Source organism: Engystomops pustulosus, chromosome 8, assembly GCF_040894005.1.
Source record: "Engystomops pustulosus chromosome 8, aEngPut4.maternal, whole genome shotgun sequence".
Taxonomy (NCBI): domain Eukaryota; kingdom Metazoa; phylum Chordata; class Amphibia; order Anura; family Leptodactylidae; genus Engystomops; species Engystomops pustulosus.
The window spans coordinates 31,385,214-31,408,366 of record NC_092418.1 but is presented as its reverse complement, the minus strand read 5'-3'; the positions used below and the strand labels follow the sequence as shown (position 1 = coordinate 31,408,366).

The 23,153-nt window shown below is 40.3% G+C and overlaps 1 protein-coding gene across 3 annotated transcripts in view; it reads left to right on the top strand.

Annotated features, from left to right (window-relative positions):
• The window catches only part of DNAH3 (dynein axonemal heavy chain 3), a 272,966-nt gene that overhangs the window by 200,773 nt on the left and 49,040 nt on the right, over positions 1-23,153 (top strand). For all 3 annotated transcript variants that reach the window (XM_072120542.1, XM_072120545.1, XM_072120544.1), the window contains exons 40-47: positions 2,375-2,504; positions 3,953-4,189; positions 5,757-5,860; positions 12,199-12,493; positions 14,984-15,163; positions 18,337-18,460; positions 20,809-20,965; positions 21,936-22,079. In XM_072120542.1, coding sequence (XP_071976643.1) covers positions 2,375-2,504; positions 3,953-4,189; positions 5,757-5,860; positions 12,199-12,493; positions 14,984-15,163; positions 18,337-18,460; positions 20,809-20,965; positions 21,936-22,079 — 1,371 coding nt within the window. The remainder of the gene's footprint in view (positions 1-2,374; positions 2,505-3,952; positions 4,190-5,756; positions 5,861-12,198; positions 12,494-14,983; positions 15,164-18,336; positions 18,461-20,808; positions 20,966-21,935; positions 22,080-23,153) is intronic.

Here is a 23,153-nt window from a genome sequence, read left to right as displayed (position 1 = left end):
CAGGTGTATGTAATAAAGTGGCCGGTGAGTGTATGTGTATAATTTACAAAGGGTGTATGAATAATAAAAGCGTATGCAATGTGTGTATGTTCTAAGTATGATGTGTATGACTGATGTATATAAGGTGTATGTAAGGGTTATGTAACTCATATCCCTAATATGTTTTACTTGATGCTGTAACCTCTCTGCTGTAAGATGAAATAATGCAGAGACACCTGAGTTTCTGAATATAAATCTTTTATTGGCAATGAACAGAGGAGCATTAACAATAATGGCTTGTATAATACGGCACTAAATAATGGGCGCTGTGGCTGGAGGTCACAACCCAGTGATCCAGAGTAAGGCAAAGAAACCCCTGGAGATCTCCACCTCAGAGAGAATTCCTTCCTGACCCCAAGTATGGAGATTGGTTATTTCCCTGGATCACATCTATCCATCTGCCTACTGCTCACCTACCCCCAAACACTGACAATTCATTAATATACAATATATAATTACAACATACAGTAACCGCCCCATTACCTACAGTCTAGAGAATCCTCTCTGTGACAATCAGTGATGACCGGTGTGCCTCTTGTCTCCCAATCATATGGAGAAAGTGAGAGTGAATAGGATCACGCAGCGACTCACAAGGGCTTTGAGCAGGACTTGATGGTCCTATGTTGATGTTATGAGACTACATTATCAGGATCGCAGCATGCATGACACAATGGGGCATATTTACTTACCCGGTCCTGTCGCGATCCAGCGGAGCGTTCTGTGTGGAGGATTCGGGTCTTCCGGGAGTTCCCCCGATGTCCACCAGGTGTCGCTGCTGCGCTGAAGTTCCTCGGAATGCCCTGACGTTCACCATGCCGGCCGAGTGCAGGTAAGCGCGTGTCAAGCGACACTTTTTTTTTAAAAGCGGCGGTTTTTCCAAATCCGTCGGGTTTTCGTATGGCCACGCCCCCCGATTTCCGCCGCGTGCACGCCGGCGCCGATGCGCCACAATCCAATCGTGTGCGCCAAAATCCCGAGGCAATTCAGGAAAAAACGGCGCAAAACGGAAAAATTTGGGTAACCCGCCGTAAAAACATTTTAACCTTTTTTAACCTTTAACATAAGCGACGTGGTGATGTCCGGTGATCTGGTGGTGTCTCACCGCACCATGACCTAGCCAGGCGGCTGCTGTGAAAATATCAGACATATTGGGGCACATTTACTCACCCAGTCCATTCGCGTTCCAGCGGCGGCTTCTCCGACGAGCGTTCGGGTCTTCCGGCGATTCATGAAGGTCCTGCGCCCGATGTCCACCAGGTGTCGCTGCTGCGCAGAGGTCCGCCGAGTTGCGTCGGAGTTCACTGATCTCTTCCTGGTGCATGTAAGTATGGCGCGTGCGACCAATTTTTTTTTAAAATGCAGCGGTTTTTCTGAATCCGTCGGGTTTTCGTTCGGCCACGCCTCCTGATTTCCGTCGCGCGCATGCCAGCGCCGATGTGCCACAATCCGATTGCGTGCGCCAAAATCCCGGGGCAATTCAGGAAAAATCGGCGCAAATTGGAAATAATCGGGTAAAACGCCGGGAAAACACGAATCGAGCCCTAAGCAAATGACCCACATTGTATATTTTGCCAGAATGCAGCGGCTACTCGGCTTTATATGGATAGGAAAGGGTTGAGGAGGGCTCACCCGTCCTCCCTTCACCTCTGGGTCCTGTGCATGAGGTCATTATAGCTGATCCCAACAGCATCTTAGTGTGCTTTGTTACAATCCTTGATCATGGTGGAAGATGTCCTTTAAGTCAGCAGACATTCCTTTTGACTTCTCATTCGCTTGCAGACTTGCTTTAGGTGAGAGTGCATGTGATTTCAAAAGGTAGATCCAATCCGAATTTTCTGTTAAAATCTGCATATATACTGCAAAATACTAACTAGTGTCACGCTAGTGTTCAACCCATCATCATCCCCCCATGAAGTAGATCCCACCAGCATCCAAATTAGTTTGTCTTCTTCTTTATCTATGGGGTCCAGTATTATGTGCCAGGGCACACTGGAGGATTCCTTGATTTTTGGGTGGCCCCTATGCCACTGCCTATAAGACAGTCACCTTAAGGCACCCTTTGTTATTTACTTTCTATACATGAGTTTGTATGAGAAAGCCAATTATAAGGGGCCTTCCCTCATCCTCCTGATTTGTAATGTTTTTCTATAAAATTTTAATTCTATGCCTTCTGTTCTACTCTTGAAAATAAGAATTCTGCACGCAGAGTTTGTAATCGCTACCTGAATCTGACACATACAAAGGAGTCTGTTCCCAGTTTTATATTCTGTCGTAAAGTTTTGCTTCTAAGTGATAACAGTTTTCACTTTTGTGTTGTGCTTTATTTTACTTTTAGATTAATGACATGTTTAACTGGCTCGTGCAGCCATGCTTGAACTTCATCCGTCTGGAATGTAAATTTCTGGTGCAGACTTCTCCCATCCACCTGACATACAGCATGATGCGGCTGTATACCTGTCTGATCGGTACGCTTGTTAATTTTTATTTTCATGATTGGATATTCAGAGATTTTATGATTTAACCATGTCACTGCAGTCAGTATTATAGCTCCCGAGTGGATTATACTGTATACATCATTTCTCTCCATTTTTTATATTCTTCGCTTTCACTGTTCTCCTTCTGGGGATTGCTAGGCTGCCTTTCTTAGAACTAAGCATCTTAGGAGATTTGTACCATTTAGTTGCTTTTGAAGAGACTCAATAAAGGACATCATTCAATTACAAAGAGAGGAAAAATGTGACATCAATAGGAAGCAAATGCTTTTATTTTTAGATATTGGCTATAATACTCCAATGAAAATGTTTGCAATGGCCCAGTGAACTATTCCTGACCTGGGTTATTGCTTTGTCTACCAAACACAATTTTTACAATATTCAGGCTAAAGGTAAAGAATATAAAGGCTGTACTTTAAAGGGAATCTTCTGCAGTTTTGTCCATGTTTGAAAGCAGCCTCAGCATTCAGTGTTGTAAGTGGGAGCTGAGCTTTGAATAATAGATTTCTATTCCAGGATGAGGCTTTTTAAGTGCACTGGGGGGGGGGGGGGGGAGTTCCTCACACTGTATTACTCTTTGGTCTATTTATTGGGTAGCAGAACAGACTCTTCTCACTGCACTGAGTGACTACTGTAGTATTGCAGCAGAAACCTGTTACAGCTTTTACTCAGAGCAGAGAGAAGGGGCATTAAAGTAGTTCAGGCGAAAGCTGATCCTCCATAAAGGAAATCTACCATTTGATTCTATGCATGATGAACCAAACATACCTTTAGAATGTTGTAGCTTGTTGTTAAATCCCTGAACAGAGTGGTTTTGCTAAAAAAAAAAACTATGATAAAATTATGATAACGAGGCTCTGATTTTTATAATTGTTTTTTGAGCAGAACCACTCGGTTCAGGGATTAAACAAGATATGTTTCTGCATAAGTGTAGCTACAGCATTCTCAAGGTATGTTTGGTTTACAATGCATAAAAACAGATGGTAGATTTTCTTTAAAGGAAATATACAATAAAAATCACCCATGATAAACCAGAGGAACTTACTCTTAGATCCAGGCACTGTGACTGTGGTAATCTTCTTATATGTGTTATCCATGGCCTCCTTCCTTCTAAAATCAACTTTTTAAATTATGATTCACAGTGGGAGGGAGAAATGCTCCTTGCACAGGCTCTGCTATTGCCCCCAGAGCACGTTTGGCTCATTAGCATAATTTAAAAGTTAATTTTAAAAAGAAGGGAACCATGGATAACAAATATAAGATTACTACCACATTGCCTGAATCTATGAAGAACAAAGCATTGTGCATATTGAAATGTAACATACCCAATCCTTCTTTACCCATCTCTTAAAAGTACCCACTTTACAGATGTTTTCTGGGATTTCAATTTTCTTTTTAACTTATGGCTTGTTATGTTGCAGATGACATAATCAGATCTGAAGAGGACGGCAGAGAACCCTTGTCCAGCCAGCAGATAACACTGTGGTTACAAGGTCTTTTCTTATTTGCTTTGGTGTGGACCATTGGAGGAACCATAAATGGAGACAGTAGGAGGAAGTTTGATGTTTTCTACCGCAACCTACTAATGGGAATGGACGACCAGCACCCTCGCCCAAAGAGTGTTAAATTAACCAAGAACAATTTGTTTCCAGAGCGAGGTAGTCATGACATTAAAAGCATAAAGCTTAGTAAATATTTTTAGCAAAAAATAGTTATATCTCTCTGAATAGGGAATTAACAGATTAAACACATTGGGGCAGATTTACTTACCTGGTCCATTTGCGATCCAGCGACGCGTTCCAGCGATTCACTGCTACCCAGCCTCCTGCACCAATAAACTCTACCATCAGTTATGGAAGCACTCATTGGACATATTGGGGCAGATTTACTTACCCGGTCCATTCGCGATCCAGCGGCGCGTTCTCTACGCTGGATTCGGGTCCGGCCGGGATTAATTAAAGTAGTTCCTCCGCCGTCCACCAGGTGGCGCTGCTGTGCTGAAAAGCATCGGAACGCGCTGGAGTTCACCGAGCCGGGCTGAGTGAAGGTAAGTGCAAGCTCCGCAACAGATTTTTTTTTTTTAAATGCGGCGGTTTTTCCGAATCCGTCTGGTTTTTGTTCGGCCACGCCCCCCGATTTCCGTCGCGTGCATGCCAGCGCCGATGCGACACAATCCGATCGCGTGCGCCAAAATCCCGGGGCAATTCAGGGGTAACACGTCGGGAAACGCGAATCGGGACCTTAGTAGATGACCCCCATTATGAAAAAAGAAAGAATTGTGTACCTAGTGAACAAAGTAAAAATTACTGAGCAGAGTACATGGCATTATCATTGTCAAGTCGAATGCCATGACATTGACATTTTGCCAAAAAAAGTTTGTTGGATATGTTTGTAAATGAATTGTTTAGTTAAAAAATAAGTCTGTAGTCCCTCCTGTAGTCTTCCTCACTGAACATTGGTAAGGAAGATTTATCATAAGTGGAAGAGAGCAAAACTGTTCCAGTTACCCATCGCAACCAATCAGAGCTCAGCTTTCATATGCTCACAGCTGTTTATAAAATTAAAGCTGAGCTCTGATTGGTTGCCATGAGGAACCAGAACAGTGTCTATACAGGTATAACATGAATAACAGCTGAATGCAGGGGCAGAAATATTATTTAAAAATATAATAAAATCTTAATGGGAATCTGTCACCATTATTTACACGCCCAAATTAATTTCTATGTTAGATACATCTGCTAATGCCCACAAAAGCAATTCAGCCTCATTTGCATATTTTTAAAGTGTAGTTTTAACATGGGAGAAACAGCTGGATAATAAATCCAAATGTATGGGCTTTGCCCTACATAACATAACAGCCAGGGGCATAGCTTCAGGGGGCCCCAGCATCTGGGGTATTAGGTGTGTAGATGCTGTATGCCTGTACATGGTATGTCTGTGTATATGATGCATATGTGTATAGGTACTCTATGTATGTGTGTATATGCTGTATGCATGGTTAGTATATACTGTGTGTGATTGTAACTCACATGTGAGTATAGAAATATGAATATTTTTTTAAGGGGGAAAGGAGGCACCATTCACAAGCCTACTATGGGGCCCTTCATCCCCTAGTTATGCTTACGATAGCAGCTAGCTTGGGTAGGTAAATTGTGGTGACAGATTCCTTTTAAATAGAAAAACTAACATGTGTAAGACTGACTTTGTCTTGCTTCTGATTTTCAGGAACTGTATATGACTTTTATTTCCACAAGCATGCCAGCGGACAGTGGAACACATGGACGGATTATATTACCAAAGAGGAAATGACAATTACTCCTACAGCAAAGGTACAAAAGACGCTCAGTGCCTACATAAATCATCATTTAGATTCAGTGATAAATGTATCATCTTGCATGTTAAAAATATGGACAGAAATACAAAAACATAACTCCATACACAACTGTGTCTTGGTGTTCCCTAGTGATGCCGAATATCATACCTTGTACCTAGTCCAAAGGAAATAACCTGTAGCATGAACCAAAGGAATATGTGACACTGCTATTAAAGGGATTGGCCAATTTACCTTATGTTTTTTATAATGTGTGTGTAAGTGTGCGCAGCAGGATATTAGTATCATTTATTATAATTTACAGATATACATCTATTAAAAGTTCTGCATTGCTTTATTGATACAAAAAAATTAAGCTTCCTTTTAACTCATCAGCCGGGCTTTACTCGGCTTTAGATGGAGGGTTATGTGATCTTTATTTGTCCATGAACAATCACCCTGCCAGGAACTTTAAGGGTTGTCAAGTATTTTTAACAGATGGATATTGGTAAATTACCTAATACCCTGCCCCCCACACTTACATACAAAAATAAGGTAAAGTGGCCAACCCCTTTAATTGTAGATTTTGTAGTAGATGTAAAAGATAGGAAAAATGATGCTCAGTCTCCAGAACAGAACCATGCATGTCACGTGTGGGGTCTTGCTGATCCCTTCCATTGAAATGTATTCCAGCACATAAAGTAACACTGCTGTACCAATCACAGCCACTTCACAATGTACAGGGCTTGGTGGAGAAACTACAGAAGTTGTCCAAATGCTCTGGTCTCTTCAAACAGCAGATTTTTATGCGGGGACCAGGTGTCAGACCTTACTCATTTAAAATCAATAAAGAAAAGGCTGGAATATACCCTTTAATTTACATCTACATCATCAAGTGCAAACACACATACATCATTTTAGGCCCTGCCTGACGTAGAATTGGTCTATAACCAGTTCCAGGCACAGGCTACAACTAGTGCGCCAGCACAGGGTTTCACATCCCAGCATGGCCTACACCACGCCCCCCTACGTTCATTTGGCATTGAGGTGGGGTAACGGGAGGAAAAGCTGCAATTATATATGTAGTGGACTTAAATTTTCAATTCCTTGAGACCAAGGATGCTTAAATTAATTTATGTAGATTCTAATTTCAAAGAATTTGTCTGAATTTGTTAAAATTACATTATAATCTGTATTGTTCCTCAGGGGTGGAGCTTGTTGCTGGTTGGTATAGGGTGGGCATCCTATTTTTAATAATCTTAGAAAAAAACTTTAAACAAACTTTTACCTTTTGTCGAAGGAAGCCAAACAGTATATAGTTTAAGGAACAGTTCAGGGAAAGTTTGCATCATCCCTTCATTATCTTATACTGCAAAGTGCTTTTATATAATAGCGCCAATCTTATTAAATGAATCTTGTTGTTTAATGGCAGTTCTGTCCCACGGAACTTGGAATAGAATATCTCTCCAATGTCAACTATAGACTATTATCAGACCACTACTCTCCAGTGTACACAGCAGGGGTGTCATTATAACAGAAAATGTGTCCCCCATTATATGTCATAATGTAGCACTGCACAGAATGCTCATTTCATACTAGTTTCTCTGTTAGCTCTAATGGATCAAATAGTTAGAGAAGAATACTATTTCCATATGTTGTAATGTGTAGCGCCTCCATCTGTCTTTAAATTTCACTTCATTGTATTATATTATGTTTTAGAATTATTAGTCATCTATAGAAAAAAAATGTCCCCTTTCAGCAAATAATTGTAAGGAAAAGTTCTACAAGTTTCCACTATACATTCTGTATCATTTCCTCACAGTTCTCTTGATCTCTGCTTGCTGTCCTTCTATAGGAAGCTTTTACTGCTTACGTCCAGTGGATAGAAATCTGTCGCTGGTCATGTGATGTCGCACAGGTGCACGCCTCGTTAGTATCACAGAGAGTAATCAGAGCTGTGTGATATAACGAGCCGTGCACCTGTGTGACCATGGTCAGATTTCTGTCCACTGGGCGTAAGCAGTAAAAGCTTCCTATAGAAGGACAGCAAGCAGAGATCTAGAGAACTGTGAGGAATTGATACAGAAAGTATATTGGAAAATGTAATGTACAGGCCTTCTTTATGTATATGGGAATGGCTAATAGTTTATATCATTATAGTACAGTCAATGCCGCAATCAGTTCAGCATCTTTGTTAATCCCATAAATAAAACCATCTACAGATAACCCATTATACAATAAGAGGCATGAACTTGTGTGATCACCACTTGACCTGCAAGTAATGGCTGATTGTTTCCTCAATATCCTTTCCAGCGGAACTAGTTTTCATGGTCATTTTCAGAAGAGCAACATAATTTTTTTTTTTTCTTTACGAGGCTATTTGTTCAGATTTGAATGGGAGATTACAGTCAGATCCTAAGATGCCTATACACATTACATAGTAATTGTTTAGCTTGCAGCTATTACTTATGGAATAAAAATGCTGAAAAATAACTCAGCTACAGCTTAAATGACAAATACTTCAACAAGCATTATTACTGTGCAAAAACCTGTGATTGTGTTTTAAGCAAAGTGTTACATTATTATTTTATACTCTCCATAACACTTTCTTAAAACAGTGGGCACAGTGGGTCGGAGACCAGTGCAGGCCAGGACAGGGTTTTCTCTAACTTGTGCCAAAAGTTATAGCAGACATATAGGGGCACATTTACTTACCCGGTCCTGTCGTGATCCAGCGGCGCGTTCTCTGTCGAGGATGTCCACCAGATTTGACAAAAAAAGGGTCTAAAAAAGTAAAGCTGGGCAAAGAAGACCCCAGCAAAAACATCCCAAATTAAGGCAGTAAATTACAGAAACAAGACAGGATGTATATGAATTGTAACAAATCCTTTATTAAATCAAAAAATATATACATAAAAACACTTAAAAGGCACTAAGTGTGCTGTGGTCCAGCAACCAACCCTGATCTCAATGCAAAATGAGAAGTGAATATGATGTACATATCAGGCCATGAAACCTGGTTTGGCACAAGACTAACAACAGTCAAAAATAACCTAAATAAATGTGCAGACATATGAATATAAGTAGCTTGGCCATGAAGAGAATAGTAAGAATATTTACCTAAAGTGCATAGTGCAGTCAGGGAGGGTGCTGGAGGAAAGATGCCCCACGCGTATCGCCTGTGCAGGCAGGCTTCCTCAGGGGTAAAAGTGGACAGTGCATAGGAAGATATATATAGGGGAAGGACCCACCTCCAAATTAAGCCCTCATACCGCGCGCCTCCCAATTCTGCTGTCGGCGTGCGTTCCAGGTACCGGAAGTGACATAGCCGGTAACCGGAATTTGCAGGGCGCTCATGCGCATAGAGTAAAGATTGAATGCGCGTGCGCCAAAAATTTGACGCGTGCGCCAAAAATGGACACAGATGTGTATCTGTGGCTCAGGTTGTAAGTGTCCAATAGATGCAAATAAGGTGCATGATAGAAAGAGCACCGAGTATAGTTGTGCCCAAATATATAGATGTAAATAGATAATCACTATGTCCCTGTTTATCAAAATAAAAGTATCGATAATAAAAGAAAAGGTGAAGAGATATATTAATGTAACGGCGCAACAATGGTTAAGTTACAATAATGAATATCGACACTCATAGGGTGACAAATGAAAATATATGATCACTGATGTATGTGATCAGATCAGGCAAGTAACTCATATATGAAGAAGGTTAAGGCACATCTCGTCGATCGCGGCACAGAAAACTGCCGACTTACAAGAGTAGATGCCTTTTCGGCATAAAAATTTGAGTTTAACCAAGTCATACAGAAGATGCAAGTATAAAAGGTTGATACACAAAACAACAATCGCGGCACAAAGACCTGCCGACTTACAAGGATGAATTCTTTTTCGGCGCAAAAGTAGGTAAACAAGATAGACAATCAGGTAGTAATATTTTGAGATATTAGGTGAAAAGGAGGGTATGGTGAAGGGACGTCATCCCTCTGTGTAAAGCCTTATCGAAGCAATATCTGTGCATGAAAAAGGTATATTCGCTGAAAGTGATACCTCTGTAAATTAGAGAAATTATTAATATTAAGTGACGTATGGATAAAGTGTGGTCCAATCCATGTTACAAAAAATAAAGGAATTATGTGGTAAGCCTCAGTGTAAGCACCCAAATGTCTAGCGTGATGTATAGAAAGTACTTACATCACAAAAAACGTGAAAGTTGAATAGTAAATAGATAAAACAGAAAAATGGAAAAAATAAAATATTTGAAAAATATTTATATATCACCTAACATTAGCTGAGAATAAGGCTTATGAAATGCAAGATAGAAGGAGGTAGGCACGCGGATGGGGCTGCACTGGAGGTGGGCCAAACCATAATAGAATAATATGTATAAATAAACATAGAAAAAATATATCATTAGTCAATCAATTTGAGAAAGCATATATATATATATATATTAAAAGCTTAAATAGCATAAAGTATCATAATTGTTAAAGAAAATTGGGGCGCAGCAGACATGGAGACAACGGAAGGTCCAGGCGTGGCAGGCCAGACAACTCGATTATTCGAGGAGGTGGGTAAACAGCAAGTCCTTACAAGGAATGAGTCTTGTCCAGTGAAGTAAGGAGGGGGTTTCGTCACATCCTAGGTTGGTAGGCAGAGATCAATGTTGTCAATGAAAGCATAATGATGATATCAACGTCGGATTAGATCACTGTGAAGATACATGTAACAGATGTGAAAAAACAGCAAACCAAATCTGAGGAAGAGGTCCTAAACAAATGAATAAATAGATAAATCTTAGGAGGACCATAAACACGTGATGAAAAGAAAGAATAGAGAGAAGAGAGGAAAAGTTGGAAAAAAAGGGGGAAAAAAGGGGGGGGGGAGGGAAGAAGGGGGAAGAGGAGAAGTGAATGAAGGGGGACGGGAGAACAGAAGGAAATAGAGGGGAGTAAGAGACGGGGAAAGAAAGGAAACGTGAGAGTGGTCGGTGTGTGGGTGAATGGATGACATCTAAGTGTAAATGGGTGATGTGTGGAGGTAGAGTGATAGGTCTAGATGGATGTGTGTGTGTTGTCTATGGTGTGTAGTCTATTACAGTGGTGAACCAGGTGGAATGTCATTGTGAAATGTGGTGTGTAATGTGCTGTACGTCGTGAGGATGAAGTGTATGGGAAAAAACATGAAAAAGATATGAAATAGGGAAATAGTGTGGGGATGTGTTGTGCTAAAGTGAAAAAAAAAATTGTGAGGAAATGTGAAACTAATCCTTATAGAAGCCGGTGAAGAGTAAATCCTCGTTCAGGCCCTTGGGCGCTAATGTGTCCAATTGAAATATCCATTTGGACTCGGCTCTGAGTAATTTCTTATTGTGACTGCCCCCTCGAATGTTACGATGAACCTTCTCCATCCCACAGACTTTTAAGTCCGTATTTTTGCCCTGGTGTACATGGAGAAAGTGTGAGGCTACTGTGGTAAGGGTCTTACCATTGGCGTGGTCTCTTGCTGATGTGGTAATCGTTGACAGATGTTGTTGGACCCGTCTTCTGAGTTCCTGGCCTGTTTGGCCAACATATATTTTTGGACAGGAGCAAACCAAGGCATAGATTACATCTCTTGATTTACAGTTGATGTAGCTATTTAATCTGTGGGTAGAATGGTTGTTAGGATGTACAAAAGTATCGTTCAGAACCAAAATCCGTTCACAAATCGAACAGCCCCCACATGGAAATGAGCCCTTAAGTCGTTGTCCCCTACCTAGGGATGTTGTCAATTTGATGTCCACCAGATGTCGCTGCTGCGCTGAAGTCCGCCGGAGTTCACTATCCTATTACTGGTTCAGGTAAGCGCGTGTCAAGTGACACATTTTTTTTTTTTTTAATTCTGCGTTTTTTCCGAATCCGTAGGGTTTTTGAATGGCCACGCCCCCTAATTTCCGTCACATGCATTCGGGCCCCGATGTCCCACAATCCGATCGCGTGCGCCAAAAGACCAGGGCAATTCAGGGAAAGATGGCACAAATCGGTAAAATTTGGGAAACCCGATGAAAAATAGCGATTCGGGCCCTTAGTAAATGACCCCCATAGTGTTCTGTTGTAATTTGCGCTGTAAGTCATCTTAAATGCCTGGCATTGCATCTATCAAGTTTTTAGTCACTTTTACAACTCGAACATTAAAAGGGTATAGCGTCAAAAGGGGTTTGGTCTTGGAAGGAACAGGGGCGTAGTTTAAAAAATTCCGTATTTGCTAATGCAATGTCATACAGCCATAATATAGGCAAAAATGCATCCATATTATTTTTGTGTGACACTGGCCTTACATAAATGTATCATTTGCTTTCCCCAGGTATCTGACCTCATTATACCTACAATGGAAACGGCTAGACAGTCTTTTTTCTTAAACGTATACATAGAACATTCTGTTCCTTTGCTGTTTGTCGGACCAACCGGAACCGGGAAATCCGCCATTACAAACAGTTTCTTAATAAAGCTTCCAAAAGATAAATATATTGCCAACTGCATCAACTTCTCAGCAAGAACCTCAGCCAACCAGACCCAGGATATCATATTCTCCAAGCTAGATCGCCGGAGGAAGGGCTTGTATGGGCCGCCTGTTGGGAGGAAAGCTGTCGTGTTTGTGGGTAAGAAACCTTCTAATAATCATTAAGTTATATTATTAAAAATTAAACAATCTCCTTTGTGGGTCAATATCCTTCCTTTTTTATTCCACTTTTCAAACCTGTCCAAAAAAAATCACTAAAAGATACTAAAATGCAAAGTATATCTGGGATAAGGCATGTACATCAGTAGCTAATTGAAGTAAAGTTGTGGCAATTGTAGATACTCTGATCAGAGAACATCCTGACAATTGTTACACTGCACAGTCTAAAAATCGTGTTTCTTTAAAGGTTATTTCCATTTCAGCAAATAAATTTTCATGGTATAATGAAAAGTTATATAATTTTCCAATATACTTTTTGTGTAAATTACTCACTGTTTTCTAGATCTTATAGAAAGCTTCATTGTTTTACTTTCCGTGGGCAGAAATCTGACCATGGTCACACAGGTGCACGGCTCGTTATATCACACACCTCCGATTACTCTCTCTGATACTAACGAGCCCCGCACCTGTGTGACCATGGTCAAAATTCTGTCCACTGGAAATAAACATAGAAGCTTTCTATATAATGACAGCAAGCAGAGATCTAGAAAACAGTGAGTAATTTACACAAAAAGTATATTGAAAAACTCTATAATATTTCATCATGCAAAAATTTGCAGAATTTTGCCATAAACATGTAAATAACTAAGTTTAGTTTTGGGAATAATGATACCGTATATACACGAGTATAAACCGACCCGAGTATAAGCCGAGACCCCTAATTTTACCACCAAAAACTGGGAAAAACTACTGACTCGAGTATAAGCCGAGGGTGGGAAATGCATTGGTCAAACCCCCCCAGTAGTATACAGCCTGCCAGCCCCCAGTTGTATACAGCCTGCCAGCCCCCAGTAGTATACAGCCTGCCAGCCCCCAGAAGAATACAGCCTGCCAGCCGCCATGTAGTATTTAGCAGCCCCTAGTAGTATAAAGCAGCCCCTAGTAGTATACAGCAGCCCCCTAGTAGTATACAGCAGCCCCCTAGTAGTATACAGCAGCCCCCTAGTAGTATACAGCAGCCCCTAGTAGTATACAGCAGCCCCCTAGTAGTATACAGCACCCCCCTAGTAGTATACAGCAGCCCCCTAGTAGTATACAGCAAGCCCCCTAGTAGTATACAGCAGCCCCTAGTAGTATACAGCAAGCCCCCTAGTAGTATACAGCAAGCCCCTAGTAGTATACAGCAAGCCCCTAGTAGTATACAGCAAGCCCCCTAGTAGTATACAGCAAGCCCCTAGTAGTATACAGCAAGCCCCTAGTAGTATACAGCAGCCCCTAGTAGTATACAGAAGCCCCTAGTAGTATACAGCCAGCCTGCCCCCACGGCCCTTAAAAAAATAAACTTATATACTCACCCTCCGATGTCAGCGCGGCTCCCCGATGTCGGCGCGACTTACCGATGTCCCCGATGTCAGCGCGTCCCGTCTTCTTTCTTCTCCGCGGCTCCTCTTCTCTTTCCGGCATGGACGCGGCCATGTTTTCTTCTAGCATGCGCATACTATGATGCGGCCGCTGCTGACATCATAGTATGCGCGGCCACTAAGAAGACATGGCCGCGTCCATGACGGAAGATAGAAGAGAGAAGAGGAGCCGCGGAGAAGAAAGAAGACGGGACGCGCTGACATCGGGGACATCGGTAAGCCGCGCCGACATCGGGGAGCCGAGCTGACATCAGAGGGTGAGTATTTAAGTTTATTTTTTTTTAAGTGGGTAATTTTTTTTGTTATAGACTCGTGTATAAGCCGAGGGGACGTTTTTCAGCACATTTTTTGTGCTGAAAAACTCGGCTTATACATGAGTATATATGGGTAATTATAATCTTTATTTATATAAAATCATTATATTGGATTTCTATAAAATTGCCTATTAATAAATCTTATATAACATTTTAGGGCGTCAAAATTGCTGAACTGTAGTATCTCCTTTCCCCTGCAGCGGCCACTAGACAATTATTAAGTGATCTCCAGGGATTTATGATCTCATAACCACAGCAAAATGCCTTAAAATATTTCAGGGTTATTGTGTTGATGTATCCCCTTTTTACCTCCCTACCTACTATTTAGTACCTACTATTTAGAAATACAGGCGGTCCCCTACTTAAGGACACCCGACTTACAGACAACCCATAGTTACAGACGGACCCCTCTGCCCCATGTGACCTCTGGTGAAGCTCTCTGGATGCTTTTCTATAGTCCCAGACTGCAATGATCAGCTGTAAGATGTCTGTAATGAAGCTTTATTGATAATTCTTGGTCAAATTACACCAAAAATTTTGAAACTCCAATTGTCACTGGGGCAAAAGAAAAAAAAATGTCTAAAACTTCCATTATAAAATATACAGTTTCGACTTACATACAAATTCAACTTAAGAACAAACCTCCAGACCCTATCTTGTATGTAACCCGGGGACTGCCTGTAATATACAAATATTTAGTTGTGGCCTAATTTAGACTCTTTATTTTATCTACAGATGATCTAAATATGCCAGCAAAAGAAATATATGGAGCTCAGCCGCCCATTGAACTTTTGAGACAGTGGATAGACCATGGCCACTGGTATGACAGAAAGGACACATCACGGCTAGATATTGTGGATGTCTTATTTTTGTCTGCAATGGGGCCCCCTGGAGGTGGGAGGAATGACATTACAGGTAATATAAATAGTCTGTCAACTAAAAATGTATTGGGGCACATTTACTTAGGGCTTTGCCATGGTTTTTTGACAGACTTTCGAACGCACCGTATTTAACATGCAAAGTCTGTCGCACGCCCTATGTTAAAGGTGCACCGCAAAAAAGTTGGTGAACTCTGTCGGGCCAGTCCAGGGAAGCGACAGATTCATGATTTTTGGAACACGTTCTTAATGAATGAATGAATCAATCAATCAATGAGTAAATGGGCCCCATTATGCATGAAAACAATGTGATAGGCTCTTTTTTACAATATATATTTAACCACATATTAAAATGTTCCTACCAATATATGATGTGCAGTAAATATTGTAATATTTTATTAGGGAGAGGTGATATTTCGCTGCACATTTTTATTTGTATAAGAGTTTGAAAGATTATGGCTGTACTTCAAGATTTATGAAGTATTTAATTGTGTCAAGTAATAACATTTAGGAATTTAAACAAAAATGACTGTTGATTATTCAATAATCTTATGACAAAATGCTACATTTTGTTGACACATATTGAAGAATTATAGAAGAATTATTAAAGAAGCACATTTTGTATAATGGAGTCAATGTGACTGATGAGGTCTATCAATCTCAGCCAGTTATATAATGACAAATATATATAATGTAATAAAATATAATAGCAGCATTTCCATTGTGCAGCCCTCTGTAATGTATTCTGGGTTCTAGCACAGACATAAACACTGTATTCTCTTTTCCTGCAGTGTAAAGATTTACACAGAAGGATCAGTAACTGACGACAAACAGTAGACCTGGGAAGATACATAGGGTTAGAAGCTTTCTACCATTTATGGTATATTAGAGGGATGTCTAGGAATTCAGGAAACCACACAGGGGCAGGGCTAACCAAAAAATATAAGTATACGTACTCTGTACTTTCTCTGTTCCAGCTGCTGGTCCCAGCATCATGACAGCTTTCTACTTCACAGTACTGTCAAGCTGGCAGTGCCAGAGAAAACGACTGCCCCATTGGAACCAAGAGCTGGAGTAGGCTAAGTACACCTACTTCAGCCCTTGTGTTCTCATGGAAAACTCATTTAAAGGTGTTTTTCCCACAAAATAAGTTAGGCCCTATCCACAGCCTAACTTATTGATCTGTGGGGGTCTCAGTGATGGGACCCCCACAGATCACTAGAACGAGGGGTCAAATGTACCCCAGTCAGACCCCTCATTGCTCCCTTGGATGAGCAGAGTAGCAGGACGTGCATGTCCGTGCTGACCTGTTCATCTCTGTAGAGATCTCCGTCAGCTCCGTAGAGATGAAAGGGGCAGCCCGGCCATGTGCGTCTGTATGCTCCACCTATCTCAGGGAGCAACGAGGGATCCGACTATGGAACATCCCCTTTCAGCGATTATAAAGCACATACTCTTCTTGGTATATTGGGTTATGTGTATTACATCTTGGTACATTTGGGTGTTCTTGATATTGAGGCTAAACTCAATTCAATTCAATTAGAGGTTCTCAAGAATTACTGATTTTATAAGGACTGGCCCCAGATGCTGTAAAAACAAAGGGAACTTATACTTACCTTTCCTTGGCACTCTGCCCACTGCAGAGCCTCCCACCACTGCTGGCTCCTGTTATACAGAGGTTTAGCTCACAATCACAGTGCGTACATGCTACATCTTATGGCTGTGGCCTGTATAATGTCATTTCGTTATTGCTGAGAGTCTATATACCAACAGAGGCCCCTGTGGTCACTCGAGGCCCCTCGATGGACTGGCGCGCTGTCAAATGAGCATTTCATCCCTGGGCTGTGATACCTGAACACCAAGATGCTTCAAGCTCTTACAAAACCTTGTACCAAGCCGATCCAAAATTTAAAACCCTTTAATTGGATTATGGGAATTATTTTTCATATAGAATGTTGTGAACACTGCATAGTACGAATACTGGATACAATTTATACATTATGGCTTATGTCCATATCAAATTCATAGCAACTATTTTTTCAAATTACAGACAGGGCACAGTGCCTTTTGTACAAAATTTATCTGCTGCAATGAGACGACCTGATCAGTTGCTATGAAAAAACGCTACACAATCCCCAAAATCTGCATGGTGCTTTACATACTCTCAGAGAAATTTCATGCTAACTGACTTGAGGATTACTGCTTTGGAAAATTTGTGAACTGTGTGGTTGTGATGACCTCAGATCAACATTTCATAAAGTCTTCACACTTTAAGAGTCTTTCTTTGCTTTTTCTGGATTTTGGACCTGTTTCATTTATCTTAGAGGATGATATTACAGGCATGTGTGTCTTTTTTTTTGTACCTGTTTTAGAAAAAAGTTGCAAATTTTTCTGCAGTTCTCTTCTAAACTTTTGCCTGGGGACTGGCGTTTATTTACGCCAATATTGCTGCGCTTTGGCACAATTTACACAAACGTACAACTTTTTATATGCCCACATCTGGATATTAAAGATATATCAGAAGCAATACTGGAAAATTTTTCCACTGCTATCTTTGCTGGGCGAGTGGAAAAATAGCAAATTTTGACGCAAATATCACAAATATAAGGGGGAAAAAGAGATGTCTAAGATAAATGACCCCCATTAAATCACATTATAAGTATGACAGAACCGAGATGGGGCCATAGTCAGCCACCCACAGGATTTCTGCAATTTCTGATAAATACCAGTGCAACTGAAGTGCCTCTCCAGATGCCACGAAATGGATTGTGTGCAAGGTGGTTAATTCCAAGAAATATAACAGGGCCGACTGTTCAGAACATATTTCCTCTTCTGCGGGAGTTTCATCATAGAACACAATTGTTATTGATGAGTGACACATGACTCTGCAGGAATCAAGCACATTTCTTTAATTCACATACAACATATTTCTCTGTAACCCCCCCGAGGGAATCGACTTGGTAGCAGCAAACAATTTCTTACAAGTATATTGCCCGATCTGCAAGAAATGGAATAACAAGACAGTTTTGTATTCCCTTTCTACAGCTTCAGTGGGGTCTGCATAAGTCCTGTGTATGAGGCTTCACACTCATTGTAGATACAGTAGATCCGTCCACCCAGCAGGTTATTCATTGTGCATTATTGACAGAAAATGGGAATATTCACCTTCAATCATCTCTTTTTTGTTTTTGATTTTATCTCGTTCTGCAGGTCGCTTCACTCGACACTTGAACATAGTTTCTATCAATGCCTTTGACGATGAAACAATGACGAAAATATTTTGCTCCATAGCAGACTGGCACTTTGGCAAAGGATTTGATATTTCATTTTTGAGGTATTTTTATTTATAGTTTACACTACATAGGTAGTTAATAAGCCACAGGGCTGGGACTTATCTCCAACTTCTTACTTAGTGAGGTGGTCACCTGCCATTATGTGCAGTTTTCCAGGGCCCTCATCCTCAAAGATGCTGTTCTCATTAAATTGTCAACAGGTTTGATATAAATTAGACATACAATATAGTAATAAAAAGATTCCTTCTCGAAGCAATTCTAATTCCTTATCAAGCTATTTTCCATATAACATGCTGCCTGCAGATAGGACACTACGTACAATCTGCTCAGCTCCTCGTGCTCTATAACATGCTGCTTGCAGATTGAATGCTTTATAGCATATGGTCAGCTTCTAATGCTCTATAACATGGTGCCTGCAGATAGGACACTATGCACAATCTGCTCAACTCCTCCTGCTCTATAAGATGCTGCCTGCAGATAGGAGGCTATAGAGCATCTGGTCAGTTTCCACTGCTCTATACCATGCTGCCTGCAGATAGGACACTATGTACAATCTGCTCAGCTCCTCCTGCTGTATAACATGCTTCCTGCAGATAGGACACTATGAACAATTGCTTCACCTTCTCCTGCTGTATAACATACTGCCTGCAGATAGGAGGCTATGTACAATGTTCTCATCTCTTAACTTTAAGATGCTTTAATATATTTCAGGACTACAGTAAGCTTGTGCAGAGGTTTTATATTTTTATACTACATCTCTTCTGGTTTAGGTTAGAATCTATTGTCCTTAAACTTATCTGTTTGATAAAACATTCAACTGCTCTTTTCATGTCTTACAATTTTAAGAGAACAAAAAATCATTTATTACAGATTTGTATAAGTATACAGGCCAAACACAATTCCTCCTCAGTGACGGTTATTAAAAACAGGAAAATTCTGTACACGTGTTCCACCAAAGATTGGTTTTTTTATTTTTTTTGTACTGAAAATAGCATAAATCTCTATGGAGCAAAATAAATGTAATCCATGGCTTTCGACCTTCCGGTCACACAATAAGGTCAATTGGACTATTGCTATCTTAATCTAGACCCAATATCCTGCCCAGTTATTTCCCTGTCAGCCCCAGAGACCCAACATTTTACTTTGCTCATTGCCAATCCTTAGGCCTGATGCACACAACTGTGTGGTGGAATGGGTCACAAACGGGAATGTCTGTGGTCCGTTTCAGCAGTGGATATGGGAGGGGTGAGCGCTACAACTTACTCGGTCACAGTGCTGCGATACATGGACATTACAGAAAACAATTTGTGCAGCTACCTCAGGGACGTCATATATGTTTGTGTGCTTGGGGCCTTATTTGGTTATTAATTGTCCAGAATCCCGTACAGTCGCGTCAGTTTAATATTAGGCTTTGTGTTCAGAATAAGAATCGCATGCTATAGTTCTTATTAAATTTAGAAATACAGGCGGTCCCCTACTTAAGGACACCCGACTTACAGACAACCCATAGTTACAGACGGACCCCTCTGCCCACTGTGACCTCTGGTGAAGCTCTCTGGATGCTTTAAAATAGTCCCAGATTGCAATAATCAGCTTAAAATTGTCTGCAATGAAGCTTTATTGATAATTCTTGGTCCTATTACAGCAAAAAAATTTGAAACTCCAATTGTCACTGGGGCAAAAAAAAAAAATTGTCGGGAACTACAATGATAAAATATACAGTTCCGACTTACATACAAATTCAACTTAAGAACAAACCTACAGTCCCTATCTTGTATGTAACCCGGGGACTGCCTGTATTAAATTTAAAAATAAAAAAATCATTAAAAATAGCTAATAAAATGTTTTTACTTTTCAGATCAATTTATGGTGGTTCCTTCTATACAGAAATTGTCCTAATGGCAAAGCTACTTTAATGATTCACATTCTACATTGCAGTAAAAATAATCGTATAAATATATCTTAGATAGAACCTTATATCTATTGCTATAAATTCTATTTTACAGAAATAAATTTTACAGTCTTTTTACTCGTTACTGTTTCCCTGGACAGGCTGCACTCTCCCCGTCTCTATTATCTGTAATCTATTCCTGAGGAAACCATGAGCGGCATCATTTTATTCAGCAAGGGAGAACGTACCGTACTTGTGCCCCTCATCACATCCCATCGCATCATGTAAATGATGGTTTACACAACAATTACATTCATATAATCATGTTTTCCCCCTGGCTCTGGCAATAGTTCACAAATAATAACAATATCATAATTATCTAAAGGGAAAATGTACTAATTAATTTGCTACGTGAGTAGAAATACATCTATTACAGTAAAAATAGTAACAAATAACCTGTGAAGCTCTTACGGTGGGATTGTTTGTGTTGTGTTTCAGAACTGGCAAACTAATGATACAAGCGACCATGGCGATATACAAGACGGCTGTGGAAAAGTTCCTGCCGACTCCTTCCAAATCCCATTACGTCTTTAACTTACGAGACTTTGCCCGAGTTGTACGGGGAGTTCTTCTGTGTCCACACACTCATCTACAGGTAATCCAAAAAACATATCGGGGAGCAAGTCTCATACTCTTATAGTAAAGAATTACCACCACTAATGACTATGCTTCTATGCTTAGAGGTTCCATCTTGTTGTTGTTAGAGGTCTTGGTAAAAAGAAGATTATTAAAAAGATCTCTATACTGTACGCTAGAGTAAGATGTTCTCCCCTCCCGCGTGCCAGATATATTGGGGTGTTCCGAGCTCCTGATCTATGCAGCGACGGTCAGCAGTTGTGCGACAGACTCTATCAGACCTGAACGGGTGCAGGCTGTAGCTATTTCCAGGGGCAGGGACCGAAACCCCTTCTCAAATTTGGGCCTCATGCAGGCAACTGTATTAGGACCTATTGTGTTCTATGGTGGACGGTCACAGTCCTGTGAAGCCACTCATTTCCCAGGGACTTGGGCAGGTTGAGAGGTGTTTACCCGCTGATGTCCTCAGGCAAAAACAGTCCGCAAACAGTGGATCACTTTCTCCGGTATGCGGCCCATATTACACACACGTTTGTGTGCATGAGGCCTTAGCATTTTCAAACCAAAATAGTTTTAGCTGGGTGATGACAGACAGCCCTTGTCTGGAAAGTGTCCTCCACATTTACAATTTTCATCCAATATATTGTACTCCACATTCCATAAAAGAACATTCCCACAGATATTCGTTATACTTCGCCTGGTGACACGAAAATGTATGGTATATCCAAATGGAATGACTGAATGTATAGTGGATAATCGTTCACTAGACAACACAGAGGTTCTTCAGCAATGAGCAATGGTAATGGTCACTTTAGGAATATGTTGAATCTTCAGAAATTGCCATATATTTACAGATTCCATGTCAAAATCAAGTAATGGCCATTAAGATTAAGGTTCGGATTCTGAGAGACATAACATATATTTTTAGTGGAATCCAGAAGGAAAGTAATGACATGCTTATTAAATCTTGTGTTTTCTGCATTTCCCAGGACAATGATAAATTGATTAGACTTTGGATACATGAAGTTTACCGTGTATTTTATGACCGCTTAATTGATCCTGAGGACAGGCAGACTTTCTTCAATATGGTCAAAGAGACAACATCTAATTGCTTTAAGCAGAGTGTGGACAAGGTAGGAGACATTGTTGAGGCATCCGGTGTATAAAATACCAACCAAAGAAATTTCAAAATGTGTTGCCTTTATTCTTAAATTGGTTGTCCTAGAGATATTAATTCATCATCCACAGGAAAGTTTCTAAGTGTCAGATTACAGGGGGGCTATCGATTAGGAGAAAGGGGATCTAAAACCCCCAATTGCTCCTTGTGGACATACGGTTCTGGTGCTCCATTTGCAAGGAATGCTGATGGTGAATATAGAAGGTAATAGAGCTCCACTGATAAGTGCTCAGTTATCCTACAGCACAACCGCAGGTTAAATGAAGCATTGCACCATAGAAATCAATGTGCATCTGATTAATGCTAGACGCTTTGGGTCCTCCACAGTACATTGCTTATAGATTTTCCAGTCTCATGTTTTTGTCTAATTAATTCTACTGAAAATCCCATCAGAAATGTTAGGGACTCATTTATAACCCTATAATCTTTTAAGACAAAGTCATTGTAGATAGTATATTATTTTTGAACTAATTTGCAATTTCTCCAGTATTTTTACTTTGTATCTATACAGAACAGAGACTTTCATCATTGTTTGACTTTAGAGAAATGAAAGAGGATTTAGACAATTTGCATATTAATGAGTACAAAGTTTAGAATATGGATTATAATATTCATTACACAGTGTAACACCTACAACATCACTGTCTGCAATGGCAATTATATTCTTTTAATTAAGTAGTTTAGGTATCTTATTTCATGTCATAATTGTATACTTTTGGGAACGATTTGGGAGTCCAATATTTTACCCTTAAAGTCATCTATCAGTTGCTTCTCTATTCCAATCTATTTATCCAATCTATGTCCTCATTAGTTACAGTTCAACATCTGGCCATCTGCCTTGATATATTTATTGCTGTTGTATATTTTATTAAAGTGTGATGATGATCAGTTATGCAGTTATGTATAATCAACGTTTATTAGACAGGACAAAAATGTATAACAGTACAATACAATATAATGAGGAGATGACTGTACGAGGCTGATCACGCAGAATCAGAAATATTGAAAACATTTGGTAATGGTAAGTTAT